The 23,206-nt window shown below is 36.8% G+C and overlaps 1 protein-coding gene across 1 annotated transcript in view; it reads left to right on the forward strand.

Moving 5' to 3' along the window:
- COG6 (component of oligomeric golgi complex 6) overlaps nucleotides 1–23,206 on the forward strand; it is a 54,589-nt gene that overhangs the window by 2,894 nt on the left and 28,489 nt on the right. The window contains exons 4-10 of the mRNA XM_065862761.2: nucleotides 1,692–1,750; nucleotides 13,993–14,104; nucleotides 16,114–16,196; nucleotides 16,417–16,487; nucleotides 17,665–17,758; nucleotides 21,375–21,503; nucleotides 21,616–21,707. Coding sequence (XP_065718833.1) covers nucleotides 1,692–1,750; nucleotides 13,993–14,104; nucleotides 16,114–16,196; nucleotides 16,417–16,487; nucleotides 17,665–17,758; nucleotides 21,375–21,503; nucleotides 21,616–21,707 — 640 coding nt within the window. The remainder of the gene's footprint in view (nucleotides 1–1,691; nucleotides 1,751–13,992; nucleotides 14,105–16,113; nucleotides 16,197–16,416; nucleotides 16,488–17,664; nucleotides 17,759–21,374; nucleotides 21,504–21,615; nucleotides 21,708–23,206) is intronic.

Genomic DNA, 23,206 nt, shown 5'->3' on the forward strand with positions numbered 1-23,206 from the left:
TGGATATCAACTTTGTGATTTTTCTGACATGTCTAATTCTTTTCTGCCAGTTACCGTATTTTGCTTAGATGTGAACTCTTACATGACATACATACAATAATAACAGTATCTGACATGTATTTATATGCATGTAAATAAAAACTGGCTTCCTGATGTATCTAGCTAGATCCAGAAAAACTGCTTTTCCTTCCTTTCTGCTGTCCTGCTGTCAACATTCTTCTTGGAAATTAATACCTCTGTCCAGAAAGTACTGGAAAGGAAGAAAACTTCTTCTGTCTTTTTGGTTTATTAAAATCTGCAATTCTGAAGAAAGGGAGGGGAAAAAATTGGTAGATTTCCATACTGAATTCTTCAGGTCTAGTCTTTTGTTGTAATAGTCTTTTTTTGTCAGACTGAAACATTGAAAATATTATAAAAAGAAGCTTAAAATGCAAATACATTACAAAATCTAAATAGTATTATTTCTATAAGATATAAAAAGCATAAAGATATTTTAAACTATTTTGGAATTACAAGATATTCAGTGAATTCTGTAGAGTTTTTATTAAATTTGCAGGCTAGTCTATAATAGTTACCTTTATAAAATTCAGCAGTTGGCTCCTCAGTGGTGCCAGCTGTCTATATTTGTGGAACAGCTCTGGCTCTCTCTGTTGACTGTAGTACCTGAGCAGTTGCAGTCCTTCTTTCACCTCTGGACTTGTTCCTGTCCTGTGACTGCTTTTCCATTGTGACCAGTGTGGTGTGGCAGGTGGAAAGGCTGACATGAATCAGTGTGCGCATGTACTTGCATTAAACCTCTCACAAGTTTCAAGGCTGACATCTTCAGTTTGGCGAACACCACAAGTAAGACCTATTAGAGTCTTGATATTATTCACGCAGGATATCTTTATAGCTGTTTCCACCTCTTCACTTGCAATATTATTCCATATTGAATGCATTTTGATTTCGGGATTTTTTGTTCTTGTTGTTAAATCTTTTTCTGCCTAAGTGATCACTGGTGTCCAGTGGGAAATGGGAAACCAACAGTTACGGATGTCTTATATCTTCTTGCTGAGGGAAAGTTTCAGAACTCTTTAATTTCACTTGCAGGAATCCCTTTAGTCATGCAGCTGCTCTCTGTAGCGGAGTTGTTTCTGCATGGGTTCCCTTGTGTTGTCATCACTGAACATTTAGGGCTGTGATGTACTTCTTAAGTGTATTGAGCTTGGTCCTTAACAACCCTCTGAGCTGCTTGGACTGTAGAACTGAACTTGCCAAGACCAACTCAGCTGTATTTGTGTTGTCTGAAATGGCTCGATGAACACTGGTACTGGGCAGTTCAACATCCAAAGGAACTTGTTTCATTTGTAATTTTATAACAACTGACAGTTTACAGTTGGTGGACAAACAAAATGATCAGAACTATTTCTAATATTTCTAATAATGCTTTTGTATTAAATACAAATTGTGTGTGAATATAAATGCATATGAAGGTGAAGTTATGTGTGGATAAGGATATTAATTTTTTCATGCCTGAAAACAATGAGGGTTAGTGAATCCTTATTTCAAGAAGGTCTTTTGTTATAAAGAGTACACTCTTTAAACTGCTTGTAGTCAGACAGCTTGAAAAGTATTACATATTTTAAAGATTGTGTAATACATTTGATGTGTTTGCATTTTTCATGTGCCTAACACTTCTCCTTGTATTCTAGGCAGCAAAGGAACAAACTCAGGACTTGATAGTAAAAACCACAAAACTCCAGGCAGAAAAGTATGTATATCACCTTGTTTATTTCTTGGAGACCTGACAGCACTGATGGAATTTTCTTTTAGATCTGATTCTGCTACTCTTAGTTTTGAGTAATGACTTTTAGGTTTTTTTATTACTACTTTGTTTTTAACACTATCTGTGTTTGTAGCTTAATTGGAATAAAAATCCTGAACTCTTAATTTATTACTAGAGGATACAAAAAGGTAAGAACATGTGTTAGTGCTTGTTGTAATAAAAATTGAGCCTTTAGGGAAGAAAGTCAGTTACAGTTGTACAGCATGCTGAATATAGATGTGCTTTACCGAATGTCAGTTGATAATGTAAGTTACCTTGTTTCGTAACAGATATGGACTACTCAGTGTCTCATCAGTTTCACAGGCTTCTTGTTAATGCTTCATATTCAGTGGAAATTGCTGTCTTGTTCAGGGGCTGTATGTAGGCACAGAAAGTTGGTCTGTAACTGCTCTGCCATATTTAAAGCTGTGAAATACATCAGTGCTGTTTAATAAGCCTAACACAGACCACTTTTTCCCTTGGTTCTCCAACCTTTCGTGGAAGAAAAGATTTGTATTTTGCTCTTTTCAGTATTTTTATTCATGGGAAGGGGATAATAGCCTATGACAGATTCAAGTAATCTTTATCATTTTTATGTCTAGGGCATCTGGTTTTACAGCTTTAGCCTTTGTCAGTGTGGAAGTATGAATCTCCTTGCTTTATGAGCATTCTTCTGAAAATTATATACAGTTCGCTGGAGATTAGGAATAATGATTTCCAGTGATAAGTTTCTAGTAGAAATTATGACTTTGGATAGCTCTGGGTGCTCTTTCAAAATCAGTAGGTTCATGTTGTAGACTTTAAGTAGGAAGTGGATTACATCCTATGAGAGCCTGAAGGTTAGAGTGTAATCTGTACATATTTTAAAAGTTGAATGTAGAATAACTTCATAAAATACAATACGGGTTGATATAAAATGAAGGATTTGGCAAAGTCACAGTTTGCATAAGTGAGCAGAAGTCAAGTCTTACAAAATTTGTTACTTTAAATATGAGTACATGCAGCAGTAAGACAGAGAAGTGGTCATCTGTTTTGTATTCTCAAGAAAAGGAAAGCTGATTTTATTCCGTGTTCTGAAGCAGAACAGAACATACCAAAACCAATCCCAAATGTCGTCGTGTCTAATTGACCTTAAATTCCACTAAAGGAGATAATGCAGATTGCACATCAGTACTTCTACAATATAGTTCTTACTCGCATAATAGTTTATTTAAAATAGTTTATTTTTGCTAATTCCTTTAAGAGATGGAACACCCCCCTAGTGTAAGGAAGAAAATGGGTTTAGGAAGTAACCTGTCCTTACAAGGGTCTTTGTGACCTCAGAGTGCACACCTAGGCAAAAGTTTTCTTTTGAAAGGGTATTTTGAAAGTATATGTGAAGTACCTGCTGGCAGAAGTCACACATTATTTGTGATCTTACAATATGATGCTGTGAAGATCTAATTGTCTCTGTTGGCCCCTTTCACCCACTCCTGAGGTCAGTTCAGATCTTCCTGTAACTTTCAGATGCAAATCCATCAGGATCTGGATCTGACCTAGTCGTGTCTAAACATCCCTGACTGGAATCCAGTATCTCAGGATGGATACAGGCTCTATTCCAAGTTAATCCACACTGAAGACTTTTTAGCAGGGCGAGTTGCAGCAGGATGAGGGGTGATGGTTTTAAACTAAAAGAAGAGAGATTCAGACTAGTTACAATAAAGACATTTTTTTACAATGAGGGTGGTGAAATACTGGCCCAGGTTGCCCAGAGTGGTGGTAGATGCCCCATCCCTGGAGACATTCAAGGCCAGGCTGGACAGGGGTCTGGGCAACCTGATCTAGTTGAAGATGTCCCTGCTTATTGCAGGGCGGTTGGACTAGATTTTTGAAGGCCCCTTCACACCCAAACTATTCTCTGAAGTTTCCTGCATCTGCCCCAGAAGGCTGATTCAAAGGAGCTGGTGGAGAGCTAGACCAGTAATGAAAGGTTTTGCTACTCTTCGAGCTTGTGCAAAGCTGTGTGGCAGCAGTGTCAGAATGGCTACTGCCCTCCAGGTGTCACAGGAAAGCCCCAGGAAAGATGCATTTGGAAAACATCATCTGCCCAGGCATCCAGAGCACGGGGCAGTGTCCTGCTCGCCAGCACATGGTCCCCAGGTGGGATCCTGTCCTGATGCTGAGGGAAACGCAGACCCTTCTCATTGCTCTGAAGTACGTTAATGGTTGGACTCGATGACCTTGATAGTCTCTTCCAACAAGAAAGATTCTATGGTTCTATACTTACAAAAGAATCATAGTGCCATTATGAAAAGTTTAAGCTAAAGATTTTTAGGTTTTTTCTTTGTGGGTTGTTGGAGTCACCTTTTGACTCATTAAATGACTGTTTCTTCTGATACATCATTTTGGTTTATATCAGGTACATGAAGAGGCCTCTGCTACTGAATGTTAGGGATTTCTTGAAAAGCTAAAATCTTGCCAGCATTCAGACAAAACACAGGTCTTAAATTGCTGATTGTTTTCAATATAACAGGTGGCATTTCTTATCCAGGAAGGGAGTGAATGGTGAAACTGAGAGGACATGGCTTATCTGTCTTATGACGATTGTCCTAAAACACTGACTGAAATGAAGAGATGAAAGCTGGACTCATTCAAAGAGAAGGCAATTGAAACAATGACTGTGAAGCAAGACCAGTCAGTCTAGAACAAGGCAGTAATTGCTGAATGTAATAAGTTTTTTAGAGTTCTTCCTATAAAAAGGTGTCTCTTTTCTTATTATGAAAGACAGAAGCCATCTTCACTTTTCATCAGTCCCAGATTTCTATTTCTACTCTCTGTGGTCCTACCAGCTGTTTATTTTATGACAGGCTTTTCACAAGAAAACATGAGTTAGGTAGGAGTTTCTTGAAGTGTAGAAAAATAGGAATAACACAATATAGTAGATTTTTCTGTGTAATTTAACATCAAAATATTAAGAAAAAAATTGCTTTACGTGCCACGGTGTTTGTGAGTTAAGTTCTTAAATCAGTGCTGAGCCATAGTACATTTTTAAACGTTATCCTGAAAAATAAAATTGGTTACATACTTCCTTTTCACATTAATTACGGTATTCTTTTTCACAATTATAGTTTTTGAACATTTTGTAATAGCAGAAGTAGTACCTTCTGTCATTTTGCTGCACAGTTGTTTACACTGTCCTTAAAGGAAGTTATTTTGACTGTGCCTGTCTCACGGAGTGCTACATTAAGTCCTGTTCTCATGTTTTTTAGCCACTTCAGAAATTATTTTGATTTGCGGTAAATGATTTACTGTACTAGGTATTGGTCCAAAAAAGACTCTTCTATTATTCTTAGATTTATATGACTTTCTTTAGCTGACTATTTTCTTGCAGGGGGAAGATGTTATGATTTTATTCAGTGTTCTAAAACTGAAGAGAAACAGTAAACTTTCAGATGCATTTCATGCATTTAATTGATAATTAGGGATTTACATTTAAAAATACGTAATTTTTGTATTTAACTAAAATTTTAGGGGAAATGGACTGCTAGCTTCACTTGGATAATATGATACAGATAGAAAGTTACTTAGACAAATATCTGAGTTAGTATTTCACAGCTTCTTATTTACTTCCCTTTGTTTTCTAAGAATACATGTTAGCTTTGGCTTTGATGAAGGATGTATAATTGTCTTTCTGTAACAGTCTTAAGACCTTTGGCTTGGGTAAACCCTCCTCATGCTTGGTCAGTTCTTGTGGAAAGTGCATTTTGTCGAAAGACGTCCTAATTAGTATCAAGCTCAAAGCAAACTGCAATTAAAAGAACAGAATGTTCATTTCAAAACCAGAGAATTCAGTAGCCAAAGTCTTTTAAATTGGATTTTTAACTTTGTTCTTCTAGCTATACAAGCAGAGGGAAGATTTAAATACTAAGTGAACTATTTTCTTAGATTGCAACATTTTTTTACCTTGCAAATGTAAATACCTCTTCAGAAAATTTTCTCAGTGTGGCATTTGAACTTGTGTAGTGGGTTTTTTAAATGAAGAACTGCGCTGAAGAATAAAGTTTCCTGAAGATGCAGAGCGGCCATGGGAACTTGAGTGTGAGGATGAACATTTTGAGTAAGAATGCTCATTTGTGCTTGTGTCTTTGCATGTATTCTTCTCTTCTGCGGTACGTGCAAAGGGGTGGTTGTCTCAGTGGTTCTGTCTGGGTACTCGGTGTATTATACTGAATCATTTTTGCATTGTATTAGCACCTAAATAATTAGATGTAATTGAAGATGATTTTCAGTTTCCCAGATTTCTTACCTGAGCTTCTTGTTGGTCATCCTAGTCTCTCAAGTTTGTGTTTTGAAGGTATCGTGGTGCATCTGCAGTATCCTGCAAGTAATCCTGATGAGCTATTTGGGACTTCCTATGTTGGTAAAATGTGCAATTTAAGACACTTAGTTAAATAGTTGGGGTAGAAAATAAGATGTTAATCTCAGCTTTAAGTTAAAGCTCATGCATTCTTAGGTTGTTGCTTTGCAACATTGTTTTTCTTGTTACTTAGTTTGTAAGCTTTCAAACTGGTTTGGAAGAAATGCTGAGTAGAGTGTGTTACTTAGATAACAAATTGAAACAGCAATCTGCCATTAATAGTTTTGCATTTTTATATTTATGAATATGTCAGAGCTGGTGCATTTCTTCAGTCAGTTAGGTTGCTTGGTCTGAATTTATTTTCTCTGTGACAGCTAGCTAAAATAACTACTGCACATTAGAAGCAGAACAGTTTTCCTTCACGTTGTTACAGAATCTGCTTAACATAGGAACTACGGTTTTCTTTTTCCCCTCTTCTCAAAACTGAGGCTTATCCCAACTTAATGGAACCATGTAGTGTGAAGTAGTCCAAATCATTCAACCAATCTCTCTATAATATAAGGTTAATTTATTGTTCTTCAGTAGTGTAAAGTCGTGAATAGAACGTTTGTTTTAATCTATTTCACGACAAACTTTAGTAATTAAAACTGAGATAGTTAATTTAAACGATTTCTATGAATTGTTAAAAATCCACCTCTAACTCAGTGTCTTTGCTATATTTCTATACATTTACTTGAGCACAATAATATTTTTTTCAGGTTGCATTAGGCTTTTTATGTATAGTAATGAGGAAATTATTTTGTTTTTAAACAACATCTGCGGTGTTTTAAAAGATGTGATTTTGTTTATTGCCATTGCTAATAGGCTGACAGAAAAACGATCTTGCTCTTTGAAGTGATATTTTAATAAAAGTTTCCTGTGACTTGCTGGTTCTCTTGTTGTACCAAGGTTTAGTTCCTTATGTTGTGTGAAGCCAAAAACCTACTTGCAATATTAAATTACTTTGCCTTACCTTGGGAACAAGCGTCCTGGAGTTCAGTACAGTTCCCAAACCAGATAAGTAACATTTGAGTTCCTGAATCCTGTACGCAGAATGCCAGAAGCCTGGCTTCATAGGAGTTCTACCAGACACTTAATTGTAAAGTATTGTGCAAGATTGTTTTTGAGGTTAGCCACAAATGACAGTTGTGGATCTAACAACCGAAGAAAGACCAGAAGGTAATAGTTACAATATTAATTCTTGTAAAATTAAATAAGAGCAATTATATAAGTGCATGTATATGCGCAGGGAGATCACAGAAAATAAGCCTGCAGAACTAGAAAACTGGTGAGTCAGAAGTAGTTTTCTGAAAGTAAAGACCTGAAAACTGTGTGAAAGAATGGGGATGGAAATGACTTGGACTGATATTTTTTGAGTCAGGCTAAAGTTTCAGAGCTTTAATTGAAATTAAGCACTTGAACACCTTTACATATGAGCCTCTTTTGCTAGCTTCTATTAGTTGTGTTCTTAAACAAAGCAAAATGTGTGTTTTGATCTCAGAGTCCTTATCAGTTACGTTCATTCTGGAAAATTAGTTTCTGTAGCACTAGGATTGTTTCACTTTTAAAAAATACAGTTAAATATGATTGCTAAACATTTTTTGTAATGCAACAGTGGGTACTTCAATTTATTTTGATTACTTTCAGAATTGCTCTTTATTTAAATTTAGCAAACACAGTTCTTGGAGTTCAGTGAATGACCTGACTGTCATCTCTGTGCTCTATGCAATCTTTCGTAGTGCACATCTGCTGCTTCAGTAGTGCTACCGTGCATGTCTCTCATGCTTGTCTCTTGGTGGTACTTTTTTCATTTTCTTTTTTAAGAAATATATTTTTCTTCATAGTCAATTTGGAAATGGTGCAGGAAGTTCAGCAGTATTTGTAGCAGCTTAGAGTTTTGCTTTCATCAGCGTATGCTGAGAAAAGTGGTGATCTGGTGTTTTGCACTGATGAGATGTATTTCATGTCTTGACCTTTTGAAACTAGTAATTACATTTATTCCCATGAATATACTTCATGAGAAAGAGCAGTGATTGCCTAAACTGAATTATGATTCAGTGTGAGGGAGAGTGAGGGCTTGAAGTGCTGAGGCTGATTTTCTTTCCTAATTTGTACCAAACTACAGCATAGGTAACAGGGCATAACACATTAATCAAAACAGCTAAAATGGATCTGGAAAAAAAAAAACAACAAACAACCTAATTTGTCATATTCTAGCCATGATCAGTAGAGAAAGTGCAAAGCCTGGTCACCATGTGCTGTGTTGAGGCATGAAGTACTCTTGTTCAATAAGGGAGACTTGGTCTTAGAGGTTGAGAAATGTTCATCACAAGTGCAGAATCAGTTACATGATGCCATTCCTGACTGATGTTTGTCTAATCTGCTCTTGCAACAAAAGCCCAGGAACTGAGAGCCCATGGTATTCCCTGGAAATTGGTTTTGGTTCTTTATTGTTTTCCTGCTATCTGATTTAGTTCTCCTTTTGCTGCTGGTTAAACTCATTTGTTCTGATCTTTTTGCAGGTGGATATAGAGAACAGTAGGTTATTTTCGTGCCTTTGGCAACTCTTTTGAATTGGATAGTAAATTTGAAGCTAGACTAAGCAGGCCCCTTTCAAATGTCCTTATATCAGATTGTATAAAAGATACGCTGAAGATAGCAGTCTGTTTGATATGACAGTATGAACTAGCTCACCCCTACAAGATGGAAAATAATCTATTTACTGAAAATATGCTCCTTTTTAACTTAATCTTTGATGCTTAAGAATGGCTTCCGAACACTCATATGTAGATGCTTTGTTATACAGTCTTGTATATTTACCTTCCTGAAAAACCATCAGAGAAAAATAATTTTTGTAGCTGCTGCTGAAAAGCATTTATACATATCTGTTAAAGATGGTTATTTCATTATGAGTTAGAAATACTCCTATCTATTTGAGGCTTTAAAAATGTCTTGAATCCTCAGTACCACCAATAAAAAATAATTTTGGAACATGCTTTTGTGGTTCGTCCTATGTAAGGGAAGCTAGCAGATTTTTATGCTATACTTGTTGGCAAGATAAAATTAAACTGTTTCTCTTCCACGTCATTTTTTGAGCTGTCTAGGTGATAATCCTTGCAAACAGTGCATATTTGTATTTAGTTCAAGGGGAAAGTGCATGAAGTGCATAGTTTTCCCAGCCTTTTGAGTTCTCTTGCAAAAGAATTCTGTCTCCCTGGTAACGACTAAAACTGGGGAAGTTGCCCTTTGTTGGAGTCCAGTCCCCTGCCCAGGCTCCCTCGTCTACCAGCGCTTGGCACTTTCCCCTTTGCATTGGCGCCGTGTTCCCATGATCTGTTAGTTTTGTTCCTTTATGCAGTGATAGCTTTGGTAAAAGAAAAAAAAAAAAAGCTTTGGGATAACAGCACAGTGTGGCCTTTCCTCTGCTGTATTGCACTTGCTTAGAACACAACTGAGAAATTATTATGTTTACAGAAAGACCACTGGGTCTTGGAATGTCCCTAGTGCCTGTAGAGGTACCAGTCTGTGGGTTATATGCAAGATGACCTTACTCCAGTTTTTGTTGTTACCTGCGTTGTGTTTTGCATAGCACTTACACAGCGAAATAACTATAGTAAACTGGAGTGATATTTTAATCCATTTCTCTGCTTTTTTAAGACGTATTCAGTTCTATTTAAATATGTTAGCTTACGTCTGAGGAAAAAAAATATTAAATACCTGTGTGAATGTATTAGTCTTGTTAATACTGTATACTGCCAGGTAGAAGTCAAGGGTACGTAGCACTTACATGTTTTTTTCCTAATTCATCATCTAAGTAGGATGTAGGATGTCCTTCTCATGTGGATTGATAACCAAGGCAACTGTCACAAACAGCATAAGCAGAGGTGGCCAGACTGGCTTGTTGAAATCCTGTGTCCTTTGTAAAGAGCCCAAAAGAAATAGCTCTATCAGAATTCAGATGCAAGATGTTAGATTTAACATAATTTTTCTCACCACTTTGAAATCACTAGCTTGAGACAGGTATTAATAAATGCAACATTGCTGCCACCTTGTGGCTGTTAGTTTGTGTTTACATTGTGTAACTTTTAACTTGCCAGTATACTAGAGTTTAATATATTCACTCAATTATTGGGAGTGTGCAGAGTGGGTCAGTGAGCTGTGGCAGATGTTAGCCAAAGACAAAGTCAGGGATGGGAATGGCTGTAAAGCACGATGTTTGAACCTTGTTCTCTGTAGCAGCAAAAAAGCAGTGGAGGGAGGACTGTGCAAAGTGAGGATTTGCAGCTGGAGAGAGGTTGATGAGTAAGATCTGCCGTTGCTCGCTTTTACAGCCCCAGTAGTGAAGGGGGCACAGAATTCCAGTGCAGACCAACGAGTGTGATGTTTGTACAGTTTGTGACTCTACAGCTTGTTCCTTGAAAGTCTACAACCCTAATTCCAAAAATCCTGCAAAGCAAACTGAAAAAAACCTGTTATGACTGGTGTATTGCACTTTTTAAAATCAGACTTCCACCTGCCCCTGGTTTGGTGAAAGTATACATTAAAAAAATTTGAAGAACCAGAAATAATAATAGATGGAGTTTTTGTAAGAGCACTTAAAAGTTTATGCACTCAGGAGATACACAGGCTCAAAGAACAGAAAAGTTTCTCAGCATCCCATCTACTCCTGTCTTGATGGGAGTTAAGACCAAACAATGTCTTGCATTTGCTTTCTCTAGTCTCTTTCCTACCTTCTTTCTTCTCCCTAAAGGGAGGAATAATCCAGTTTAAGTCTTTTCAGCTTTGTTACTTTATATAAAGTTGAGATTTCTATCACAAGAGGAGAGACTCAGAGCAACTATTAAACAAAGTTAATTCACTAAATTACACTGTCATTTCAACTAAATCTGATGATGGTGACATTGATGGATTAAACTTCTCAGCACAATGGTATGGAACAGGAATGAGCTGTTGAAAGCACCATCATTTGGTGAAATTGTAAGTGTCTTGCCTGATCTTTAATTTGCGTAGTTATGGCATGTACCTCTGGGTTTTTGAGGAGTTTGAAAGGGGAGAGTATTATTATTATCATTATTATAATTATTATTATTAACTGACTATTTAAGTGACCTCTTTTTATACCCTAGAAGAGTTCTGAAGTGTGGTTTTCATGAGTGATTTCATAGCAGCAGTGGACGAAGTAGTCATTACCCCCTTACCTCTGGCAGCTCGCTGTGCTGGCACAGAGTGTGCCTGTACAGAACTTAGTACCCCGCAGTCCCTTAGTACAGGACTATGGTAAACTGAATTAGAGAGTACATACTACGCTCTGCCCCAAAAATAAATAAAATAAATTTATTTTTCTTTTTTTCCTGCCAGATATGTTCCCTGGTCTGATTCACCAAATGACAACATAAAGAACAGCTCTGGCACAGCAGGAAGGGCAGTAGAGGGAAGGGGTGAGCAGGGATGGCTGAGGCAGCCTCAGCAGCATGGCTCAGGTATCAGGGTGATGTTGGAATGTATTACTACACAGCAGACCTGATCTGTCTTCCAGCTGTGTTGTGAGAATGATGTAGTTATCATTAGAAAATATCTCACAAGCCTAATATTTAATTTAAAATTACTATTTTGTTAGTATCCTGCTGTCTGTTAATTTTTGTGTGTTTCGTAGACAGCTTCTCTTGGTAGTTTTCCTCTGTCTCCAGCTGAAGTTATACCATGACTGCTTCTCTCCTGATTTTATTGCCTAATCTTCCAGCTGAAAATTTACTGAATGTGTTCAAAATTGTATTTTTGCATTTGCCTTTGACTGTTTGAGATCTGACATGCATTCTGTGTCAGAAAAACATATCAGTGGTGTTGGAAAACAGTGTCAGCTCTATTTATGTTTGAAAATACTCTTGTGTGCCCTCACCCTGATACAAGAGATTTAAATAAAATCATTCAAAGAGAAGATGGAGCAGAAACAACTCCAGTCCTTCAGATCCATCACCTCATGTCTCACCTCTTTGTCTCTGAGTCTTTTGGTACTTTCCGTTCTCTCCTAAACCTCATCCTCGCCGTGTCCCATTTCTCGTGCTAGAAAACATGAGTCCACCTACCTCCTGGCCAAACCATCACGATGCTTCTCGATCTCTTTCTCCTGTTCCAGACACCTTTCTCACCTTTTCTTCCTGTATCTGCATTTTCTCATTTCCAAGGTACCTGTGCACTCTTGAGCCCCCCCCTTTTTAGACTTCTTCTCTGTTCTTCTTTACTTGCGGTAAGCTCACACCAGGTTGCTTGCAAAGTGCTATAATTTTTCAGGGATGCATCTGCTGTCATTGCCTGTTTAGTTGGGCAGAATTGTCCTCCATCACTCTTGTTCATTTCCTGAGGAAGATTCAGCTTCATGGAGACCCTGAATTAGCAGTTGTAGAGTTTACGTAGAAAAGCTTAATTGGACAAACACATGGATTTTAAGCATTGTGGAGCTGTCAATGTAAAGGCAAACCAGCCACATCTGTGGAGACACCAGGGAAATCTAACATATCAGTTAAAGATGTGGTATTAAAGCATATGAGATTTTGGTTTTCCTTTTTCCTTAGGTGTCTTCTGTATAACTTACAAATACTGGCTTGCTTTACCCTTTGATTTTTCATAAATGTTATTGTTAAAACGCTGTTGGATTTTATATTCCCTTCAGTTCTCACTGTTCGTTACGCTAGAGCACTGACAATTGTGAAACATTTCATCCAATCTTTAGATCTCTCTCAGTTTGTGGAACTGCAGGGTGGCAAGGCCATCCATGTCTACAGAAGGGAAGCCAGTTTTCTGTACTTCTTCAGCCGAATGCAGTCCAGACTGTACTTGGATAGTAGAGAAGTGGTAAACAAATAAAAGCTTAATTTTCAAGCTTTGATCTTGCAAAGAAATTTAATTATTGCAGTCAATATTATAAGTATACTTGCCTGTCTTAACACCCTATAATAACAGTGTATTTATCTTGCAGTAATTACATTGGAAGCTGAAATGGTCTTAAAGCAATTGAACGTTGTTCTTCTACAAATAACTTATCAGTGTCTTCTCAGTGTCTGGAAAAAGTAGTTTTTAATTCCTGGAATGCTGTGTGCTCAAACCACAGTTTGGACAATTTTTCTGTTGCTGCAGAAATTGCAGTCCCTTCCTGTGGAATAAAACTATATTCATTGGAGTCGTTCTGTGATTATAAGATGTGTGAAAAATTGTGTGCAAAAAAAGATACTGCTCAGGAGATGGCGTTTGTGTATTATACCCTGCTGTGCTTATTTCAGGAATGATAATCAACAAGATAATAGAATTAGCCATTACATTTTGATTGCTGGTGAGATTAGTAAATTTGTATCACAACTGTATGTTGTTAAAAAGAAATGGATCTGTTCTACAGAAGAGTGATTTAATCTGATGATGATTTTCTCATTTTGGGTGCTACAGCTTTTTGTGTTTCTGAAAACGTGAGCTGAAACTCCATTCTTTCCTTGCTGAATTTGAAAGGAAATGACTGCAAGCATTACAACTTTACAAGCACAAAGTATCTGGATTAGATAACTTGTGATACAAATGCTAAAGGAATATTTTTAAAAATACTTTACTAATTTTCAAATGTGCTAACTTTTGTGTTGTCTTTACTTAGTAATCTATGTAAGCTTCATAGAAAATTGTATGGGAAGATCCAACTTAAGTGTTTGATGTCAGGAATGTAATATTAGAATTTAATAACACTGATTTCTAATGGTAATTGTGTTTCCCAAAGTATGAATATGCAAAATAATGCATAAAATGGTAATGTCCTTTTCACTTTGTTTTATTACAGTCAGAGACTAGAAATGAAAGCACAAGTTGCAGATGCATTCATAGCAAAATTCCAGCTGACACCGGATGAAATGAACCTCCTTCGAGGCACGAAAGATGAGCCAATTACCGAGGTAGCACAATGAACATTAAAAGCTTTGCCCTGAACTAAAATTTAGAAGCATCCTAGCTGAATTGTATTATATCCGTGAGACCTTATTATCAGTTTGTAGTTTAATTTTTTATGGAGGAAGGTACCATTTAGCAGAATGGTGAATTTCTGATGAGTTTGAAGTGTGTGATGAAAGATTCAAGTAACAAAGAAAATCAACATTAAATTCTGCCTTGTGCAATGAGTTTAAGGGGCAAATGAGCTGTCATGTGGTTCTACACTTCAAAAAGACCTTCGTGAAGCCTGAATTTTCAGTGAAGATGTTTTAAAGCTTCATCACAGTCAAATAAAGCAAAGGAGAAATTTGCAGCACTTCAGTAATATATAATATTACCCTTGCGTATGTGTGTGTGTGCGTTTTGCAAATACCTGTATATCGATATTCAGTAACTTGAAACAATATGAGACTTTCCCTGATTATTATTTGGTTGATGACAATATTAGGTACTTATTCACTTCTAGCCACCTTCCAAAACAATTTTTTGAATATGTTTATGGTTTGACTAAGACAGCACATTGTTCTGCAGTAAAAGCAAACTGAATAATGAGAGAATTGAGTACACTTCATAGATTTTTATTGTGGTAGTTGCATGGAAACCTTCAATTAAATATGGACTACCTGCTGAGACATACTATCTCATTTCCACAGGCATCCTGTTTGCAGTGAAACCTTTATTAAAGACATGGAACAGATAACCATAAATAGTGCTAATGAAGGCATAAATGGAATGTGTTAAATGATTGTGCACTTGAGTAATTGCTGTTTGCTTTTGTACCAACTCTTACTGCAAAAGAACATTCAGGTTTCTAAAAAGCACACATTGCAGGAAACAATGACAGCAATACTGTGCCATTTATTCAGCGCTTGGTTCATGGCAGAACAAGGATTAGTCCGTTTGATACTTTGATCTGTTTAAAGAAAGCGCAAAAGTAACTGAGATACAATCGTAGTTGTGCTACTGAGATGGCAGAATTCAGTAAAATCATGTGTGCGCTTGTGCCCTCTGACAGAATCAACCAAAGTGCTGAAAACAGTTTTTAGTCAGGCTTCTGTTTTGGCAATTTTTTAATGCTGTTTTTTCCTGAAGGAGGAGTGATTTGGGTTTGTATAAGCGGGATCTTCAACACAGTTGATGCAAGGCAGTAGGTTAAATCAGTGTCCTACTTCACTTAGAATATGCATATTTTTAAGCGATTAGAACCAGAATGAAACTGTTTTCCTGAGGCAAACTGTTCGAGTTACAGACACTTAAATCTGAATTTGCTGGTCTCCTCCATGACATTTGAAAGGTGACTTCTTAGTAAGGCAGGTGTCTGAAAATGTTTGTGGATTTCCCTTTGCTCTCCAAAACAGTATCAAAATAAACTGTTTGGCCATATGTCCACATCTTTCTTTTTTTTTTTCTTTTTTTCTTTTTTTTTTTTTTTTTTTTTTTAAATTCTTTCATTGCTGCCGTGGAGTTTCTTAGCGGGGAAGGGTTGTCTGGAAAACCCTGAAATAGTCTATTGTTACCCCATTATATGAAAACAAAATATATCAACCTGTAATCATTGTACTTCATAATGTTTCATTTTGCTATTTATAGTTGCTGATGTTAATAGGGAGATGATGCAATGCGTAGTAATGTCTTTACGATTTCCCCAACGTGTTAACTGCTAATGTAAAGCACACACATGCCATGTAAAAGACAGGTTAAAAACACATCTTTGCTGCTATTAATTATTTTTTGTGAAAGAAGGGCATGATGCAATGGTAAAGAAAAAAATCTTAAGGCTCTTAAGATGTAACGAAAGGTGAGAATTGGTGGAGGGGATGTTGTATTTTAAAAGCAGTCCTTGGAACACAGACCTTCAAGAAACATAAATATGGAATTGAAATGGGGAGTATACAGTGCTAGAGATGTGAATGAGAAGTTACTGCTTTTAAACTCTGCTTTTATTTTTTTATTTATTGATTTTTAATTGGTTTAGGACTTTTTCAAGGCTTTGGGAAGAGTAAAGCAAATTCACGATGATGTCAAGATCCTCCTGCGGACAAATCAGCAAAGGGCAGGGTGAGTGATACGTAAATGAGTGCAAGATAACCATTTACTTGTTAAAAGCAGAAGTTACAGCAGGGTCTCATTCTTTACTTCATATGACTACACAGAGTATTTCACATAAAAACAAAGAAGACTAACATATTTCTACATTTTCATAATTTTAATAATGGTATGATTTATTTAATTTGTACGTGCCTTTGCTAGTACTACCTAAAATCGTTTTCTCTTGCAGCTTGGAAATTATGGAACAGATGGCTTTACTGCAAGAGACATCTTACGAACGACTTTACAGATGGACTCAAAGTAGGACTAAGAATGTTTTTATGTTTATGAATATTATTATGATGATTCCTTTAATTCCTTAGTGTGAATTAAACTCAGCAAAAACCCTTTCTAAAATTCATTATCAAGGCTTTGAATTTCCTTTTTTGTTAAAGGCTTATCTAAGAGCTCAACTTTTGTGAACCAAATAGTTAAGTGGAGATTCTCTCCTTTTTTGGGCCTATCTTATCTCTGTTTTTAAAACTGTATTATTAATTTGTATTTTCAGATGTTTTTTCAGGGAGAAGTACAGTTTGATAGTCTAAACAAATCGTTAACTGTATTGCATTTCATTTTCTTTCAGGTCACAGGGTTCTCGGTTTTGACAATTTGGTATTAAGAACTGGTTTTTTTTGAGGAGTGGCTTATTACCTTTAAAAAGAAAATAAAAGCGCCTTATTTTATCGTTGTGCTCTTTTGAATGATAGTAGGTGATTATTTTTTCACATGTGTTCTCTGGATCCAAGTGTCAGTGTTCTATGTAACATCTTGATAGTGTAAAATGTAGATGCTTTTGTATTACTTCTCTCTTCTCCTAAGACACTGACAGGAAGATCTGTGGAAAAAATGCTGCTGCAATGTGATTTTTATATTCATTACCTGTTCTTCAGTGGATGCAGAAGCTTCAAATAATGGTTGTGGTTTCACCTAGTGAAAATTCATTATTTTTATGCTACTGTTTGATTTAGTTTATATGATTTCCACATCCTTGCATGGAATATACAAGATTATATAGTTAATGTGATTAAAGTTACAAAGCAAAACAACCAAAAAAAACCCCACCCAGAACAAACCCACAGCTTGCTTAAATACTTGCCCACTTTTTTCTTAGTTGTTTACCTGAAATGTGATAAATAATTATAAAGGAGCCTGATAGAATTCTGATGGTTGGATGATTTAACATGTGGGTGCAACCAAATAATAAGCTTTCTTTTTTTTTATTGTTGGGATTTGTGATGGGCATCCATTTTACAGCGAATTACTGCTCATGGGGGTAGTTAATCACAGTAACATGAGCTAGGACAGATAGCATATTCTGAAGGCTTCAATTCAAAATCAAAAACATTTGAGTTTTTGACTAATTTTCTTGTTTGACAGCTTGTTACAAAAGGCATTACAGTGTAAACAATGCACTTTTATCTGTGTTGATATTTTATAGATGAATGCAGGACTTTGACACAAGAATCATGTGACATTTCTCCAGTTCTTGCTCAAGCCATGGAAGCCTTACAAGATAGACCTGTCCTGTATAAGTAAGTGAATATTCGTGATTATCTTGGACAGAAATGAGTATTTCCAGCCCACAAGATGAAAAGATGGGCATGAATTACAGTGCCAATGACGATGGCAATTTAGTCTTGCATCAGATTTAACAACAAACACAAACAAAAAAACACAAACAAAAACAAAACAGCAGCCCAAACATAATTCAACTTCTTTAATTTTCGGAAGTATTTTTGACAGAATTGTGGTACAGTAAATGTAACTGGACTTTTTCCAACTTACTGATTTGTAATTTAAGTAAAATGTCAGGCTGTTTTTATTTTAATATAAATGGCTTGTGGATTTCTGCTGCTCTTGGATGTTTTTTTCTGAAGAAAAAAATGCTGTTCAAAGCATGCAATTGTTTTTAGTAGATTATTGTACAACTCATAATGAAAGACATTCTTACTCTCAGGAACACTTAGTAAAAGCTAATTTAGCCTTTATCAGTTTTTTACTTTGGGAATTTAAATGACACATTTTAGTACATTTTCCCATATAACACCTTACCACATTGCACCCCATGAAATACGATGTACTTGCTGGGGCTTTGTGCTACAGATCTAAAGTGCAGAGGTACTTATATAAAATATACTACTGTTTAGTTCTTGTTCTGAATTTGTTGAAGGGACTGCTTAACATAAATGAAAAGGTAAAGACAACTTGACCACGAGGTGGCACTGTAAGAACTGGTTTTATTGGAGTGGCCATACCTGAAGAAGTTGTATTTCAACTTCTTTGCTTTTTAGGCTTTATTGAAATATGCATTCATCACATTTCACAGCTGCTGCAAATTATTTTTAGCCACAGCCATCCAGGACAGCAGAGTACTAGGCAGCCTTCTGAAGGCCAGCCTTGTCTTTCAGAGCATTGAATGTGCAAAGGTTGGGGTCTGTGACACTGTCAGTCTCCGTGGAGCAGTTCACAGGGAAGATGCATAGTGCAAGTGGGCCTTAAAAACTCTGTCAGTTTGAGAGAGAGCATGCACATCAACATGCTCAGTCAGTTCTGGCGGTTAATTTGAGGGAGAGATGGTGTCACTCGCGCCCCCCAGCCATTGCATGTCGTGCCCTGCAGGACCTGGGGCCGCAGCTGAGGGCTGCATTCCGCGCTCTCGCTCTCTTCTCCAGGCTCTCTTTTACAGCAGCGGGGGATCAGCCACAACTGTGTTCACAGCATTTTGTAGCATTCTTTATAGATACAGTTTATATTTTCTGCAATAAATATTTTGTTAAATTATGTTACTTTCTAATGTCATGAAACCATTGTATTACTTCATTAACATTTATAGAAAAAACATCCATCTTCTGTATAAACCCACAGCTGACCAGTTTAAAAGTAATCTGCAAGAGACTTTATTTTTCTTCTGACATCTCTCTCATAAACAGCAGTACTAGCATTACCAAAGGTAGAGCTTGATAGGTAGGGCTTTTCTTCTGCCAAAAAGGCAAAAGTAAACATTACTGTAGAAGATGCAGCCATGTGTCTCTGATCATAGATTATCACGCTTGCTACAGTAGCATGGATAAAATTGCAGTACTGATGCTTGACTTTTTAAACCTTAAAAATTAGTTTATTCCCTTCCAAAAATTTTGGTTGACCTTTAGTACATAACAAACTGCTGAGTTCAAAATGTAAAAATTACATCAAAGGAGAAAGTAATTTTAAATTGTTGTTGGATTTACGCATAGAAGCACTACCATGTGAACTAAACACTTCTCCAAATCAGTGCCGTTGCATCTGATAAAGACTGTGATCAGCTGAAAGTGGGTAAGATGGAGGAGGGCAGGAGTTTAGAAAAAAACCTACGCATCTTCGTTTTCTTATATTGACTTATGTCTTGTTAACTTGAGGTGGCAGAAAGATTGTACCATGAGTGGACTTTTGGGAACTGCAGTCAATAGGGATCTGAAATAAACATTTCAGTTTGGTTTTCACTGCCTGGTTCTAACAGAAAAAGTGAAAACTGTTTTGTAGAAAGTAGAAGGAGCTCATAGCTCAAAGTAATGCTCCTCTTCCATCCTCCACTCAGATTTTCAAAGCTTTTTCTCCACCTCATTCCTCTCCCCTCAGTGATCTTTATTGGGTTTTTAAAAATTGAAGCTGGGTTGAAAAGAATCCAAATGCTATTTTCTTCCCCTAACGTGAGTACGTGTAATAACATACTCGTAAATAGTGTGTTTTTAGTGTAAATAATAGTTATTACTGCACTTTAAAGATGCAGGATTTTGTCATAGTTGCACTCTATTTTACTGAGAGCAAAAGGAAAACTAGTAGTTTTATTTTTAAAACAAAATTATCATTATTAAATTCCATTTTCTAAACTAATAACAAGATCACAAGATCTGTTTTGCTGCTGTTTTTAATGATCCATTCTATAGCTGTTTATTGGAGGGGGAGAAATCTTGGCTGGTTTCTACAAACTCTTGAGATTTTTCAGTGCAATGCTGCTCTGCTGGACTGTAGGTGGTCATCAGATCCCAGATTTCTCCAACTTTTAAATGCATAATTTTTGTGAACAGTAATTTTTTTAAAGAGTTTTTTCATTAGTCTTTATTTTAGCTGCAGATATTTAATCTCTGAGTTAACAAGTACAGTGTATAAAGAAAAAGATTTAAACAGAAATGTTAGGATTCTTCAGTGTGCTTTCTTCCTCCTCTCTCAAATAGTAATGTAGATAGAAAAGAGCAAACCAGAAGGATCCTTTGAACTTTTTGTAACATAGTAGAAATCTAATTGAACTCAACTTGGAATATATTTGAAACAGTATATTTTTCTCTTTTGTATTCTGTTCTCCACGTATGTTTTAATTGTGAATGCAGTACTCATTTAACTTCAGTCAGTGAGTAACATGCTTTTTATTATTATTATTTTTATCTCTATTCAGCTGTTGGGTGTCACCAGTAAGTGACACCATGACGCCGTGTTTACTTTTTGGCATTTCTTCAGTTATATCGGAAAAATAAATGTCTTGATTTGTTTTGTTTTCTTTCTTTTTTGTAGTTTATGTTTTCTTTGAAAAGCTTAAATCCAGTTTTTCAATAAAACAGATGTGTTCTGTGGCTTGCAAAAATCCTGTTTCCGAGGAGATGTAAGAGGAGTGTTAGCAGTGTTCCTTTCCCATTCTTCCCTTGCTGTCGTGCATGAGCCCGGCCGGGAGGGTGACCTGCCCCGCAGATGTGTGTGTTCTTGGTACCTCCTCTGCTGCCAGCAAGCCCTGTGAAATGATGCACCCTGGGCTGCTTCTGGCAGTCAACCGGCCCACATGTGAACAGGAGCCCTAGACCTGTCAATACACGCTTGTATGTACAAAAACGAAAAAACTGGTTTTCCTCCCTCCGTCCCTCCCTTCCCCTCTCTCTCTCTCCCTCATTCTCTCTTTTTTGGGTGAGAGAATGGGAGGGTCAAGGAAAAGTTACCTTTAGTTTCTGTGTAGAGGAGTCAAGAAAATCACAAGGTTTTGAATGCTTCATAGTGAAAGAACTGATGAAAGATTTCTAGGACTATAAAAGTTGGTTACTCGTATTAGCTGTAAATGTGAAGTAATAAATAAATGGTAACTAGGTAAACCGTTTTGTTTTACCCATTTTCGTGTTCCTATAACAGGTACACTTTGGATGAATTTGGAACAGCTAGGAGGAGTGCTGTAGTCCGAGGCTTTATAGATGCTCTTACCAGAGGAGGTCTGGGAGGTACCCCCCGCCCTATTGAAATGCACTCACACGATCCTCTGAGGTACAGTACTAGCGAGAATGTGTATGAAATAATCCTCCTTTTGCCTGTTGGCACTTTGAATGCCTGACACCATAAACTGCTGATTTACACAGAATTTTCTGTCTGTCTTTAGGTATGTAGGAGACATGCTGGCCTGGCTGCATCAAGCTACAGCTTCTGAAAAAGAACACCTGGAAGCCATGTTAAAGCTTGTAACTATTCAAGGTAGTAAATTTTAAAACTTAAATTGGGAAGTGATAGAAAGTAAGTCTGTGATAAACCAGAAAGCGTGATTAATTTCTTAGGCTGGGCTTCAGTTTTGAGAGTCTGAGCATAGATTTTCCTGGAAAGAGCTTCGGAATAGCTGGTGGTTGCACTTTGCCAGAAGAAAGCCCGTAATGAAGAAGAATATTTCAAAATCCACTATTCATTTTACTGTGCTTATAGTAGATTCACACTAAATTTACAAAGGAACATTTTAGACTGCAGTTGAGAGTTCAAAAATTGTTCCTAATGTATATGAATACACACCTGTCTGAAAACATTGTCATAAAGTTGTGTTGGGGATTCCTGTTATGCTTATTCATTTGTTTAGTAAACTTTAAAAAATATAATTCGTTCTTCCTATAATTCTCTTCCTTCTATGCTAGAAGTAAAATGGAATTTTCTTCTGTCATGTTGTATCACTATAGGTTTATGGAGGTCAAAGTAGGCTGCTTATGGGCACGTGAAGCTTTTTAATACCAAAGCTTTCCTTCATTAACAGAACCACAGATTGTCACACATAATTCTTTAGCCGCTTTGCTCTCTTTTAAGTACATTGAACCTACACTCGCAAGACCTTTGTCCTGTGGAAGCTGAAGTGTAATTTGCCTCCATAGCTTCAGCTTGTTTAATAAATAAGCATGTGTACTCAATTGTAACAAACTTGGTATAAGAACTGACACTTGATCTGTATCTGGTGAGCTCTTCAGGCTGTACATTTTAACTGAGTTCCGCTGTGGGATTTAAAGGTAATATACATTATTTTTCCTTACCGTTGGAAGTATTAGTTTGCTTTCGTAATTAATGGTATATGAGAAAGAAGGTTGTTTAGGAACTGTTGTAAATCAAACTGAAAGAATGTTGTTCTTTTAAGTACAGCCGCAGTATACTATAGAAGTGAATTTAGTATTATTTACTGACAGTATCTCAGGGCAACAGGAAAGCAGGACTCATGAAGCTTGTGTGGTAGAGAAAAAGACATGGCAGTTCTCTGTAGAAGACTGATGCTTCAGCTGTAATTGGAGCATCCTTCAGGAAAAGCTGGCCACATGGAGGATGTTACTGCTTCTGGTTCTGCTGTTGATTGTGCTGCTGCTGCCCAGGCCTGCATTCTGGTCTGAAATCTTCCCACCTCTTCGTGAGGTGCTTTATTTAACTATTAGATCCCTTGGCCTTCTGGCAGGAGGTCAGACTGAGATGCTATGACTGCATATTTAAATATATTTAGAGCATTTCAGCCATAGATCAAACTGTTTGAGACTACAGAGAATGTAAATGGTTTGAGGAAAAAAAATCAAAAAAGATCACCAGGCCAAAATATTTTTCCCAAGAGAGTAGTATAAACAAGGAATTCAATATTTCTATCTGAAGCAAAAATATGTTTTCCTAAGCTCTCCAGGAATGGGTTTGCCATCACGTTTGTGCAGTTTTCAAGAAATGTAAAGAGGGATTCTTAGCTT

This window comes from Patagioenas fasciata, chromosome 1 (genome assembly GCF_037038585.1).
Source record: "Patagioenas fasciata isolate bPatFas1 chromosome 1, bPatFas1.hap1, whole genome shotgun sequence".
NCBI classification, from domain to species: Eukaryota; Metazoa; Chordata; class Aves; order Columbiformes; family Columbidae; genus Patagioenas; species Patagioenas fasciata.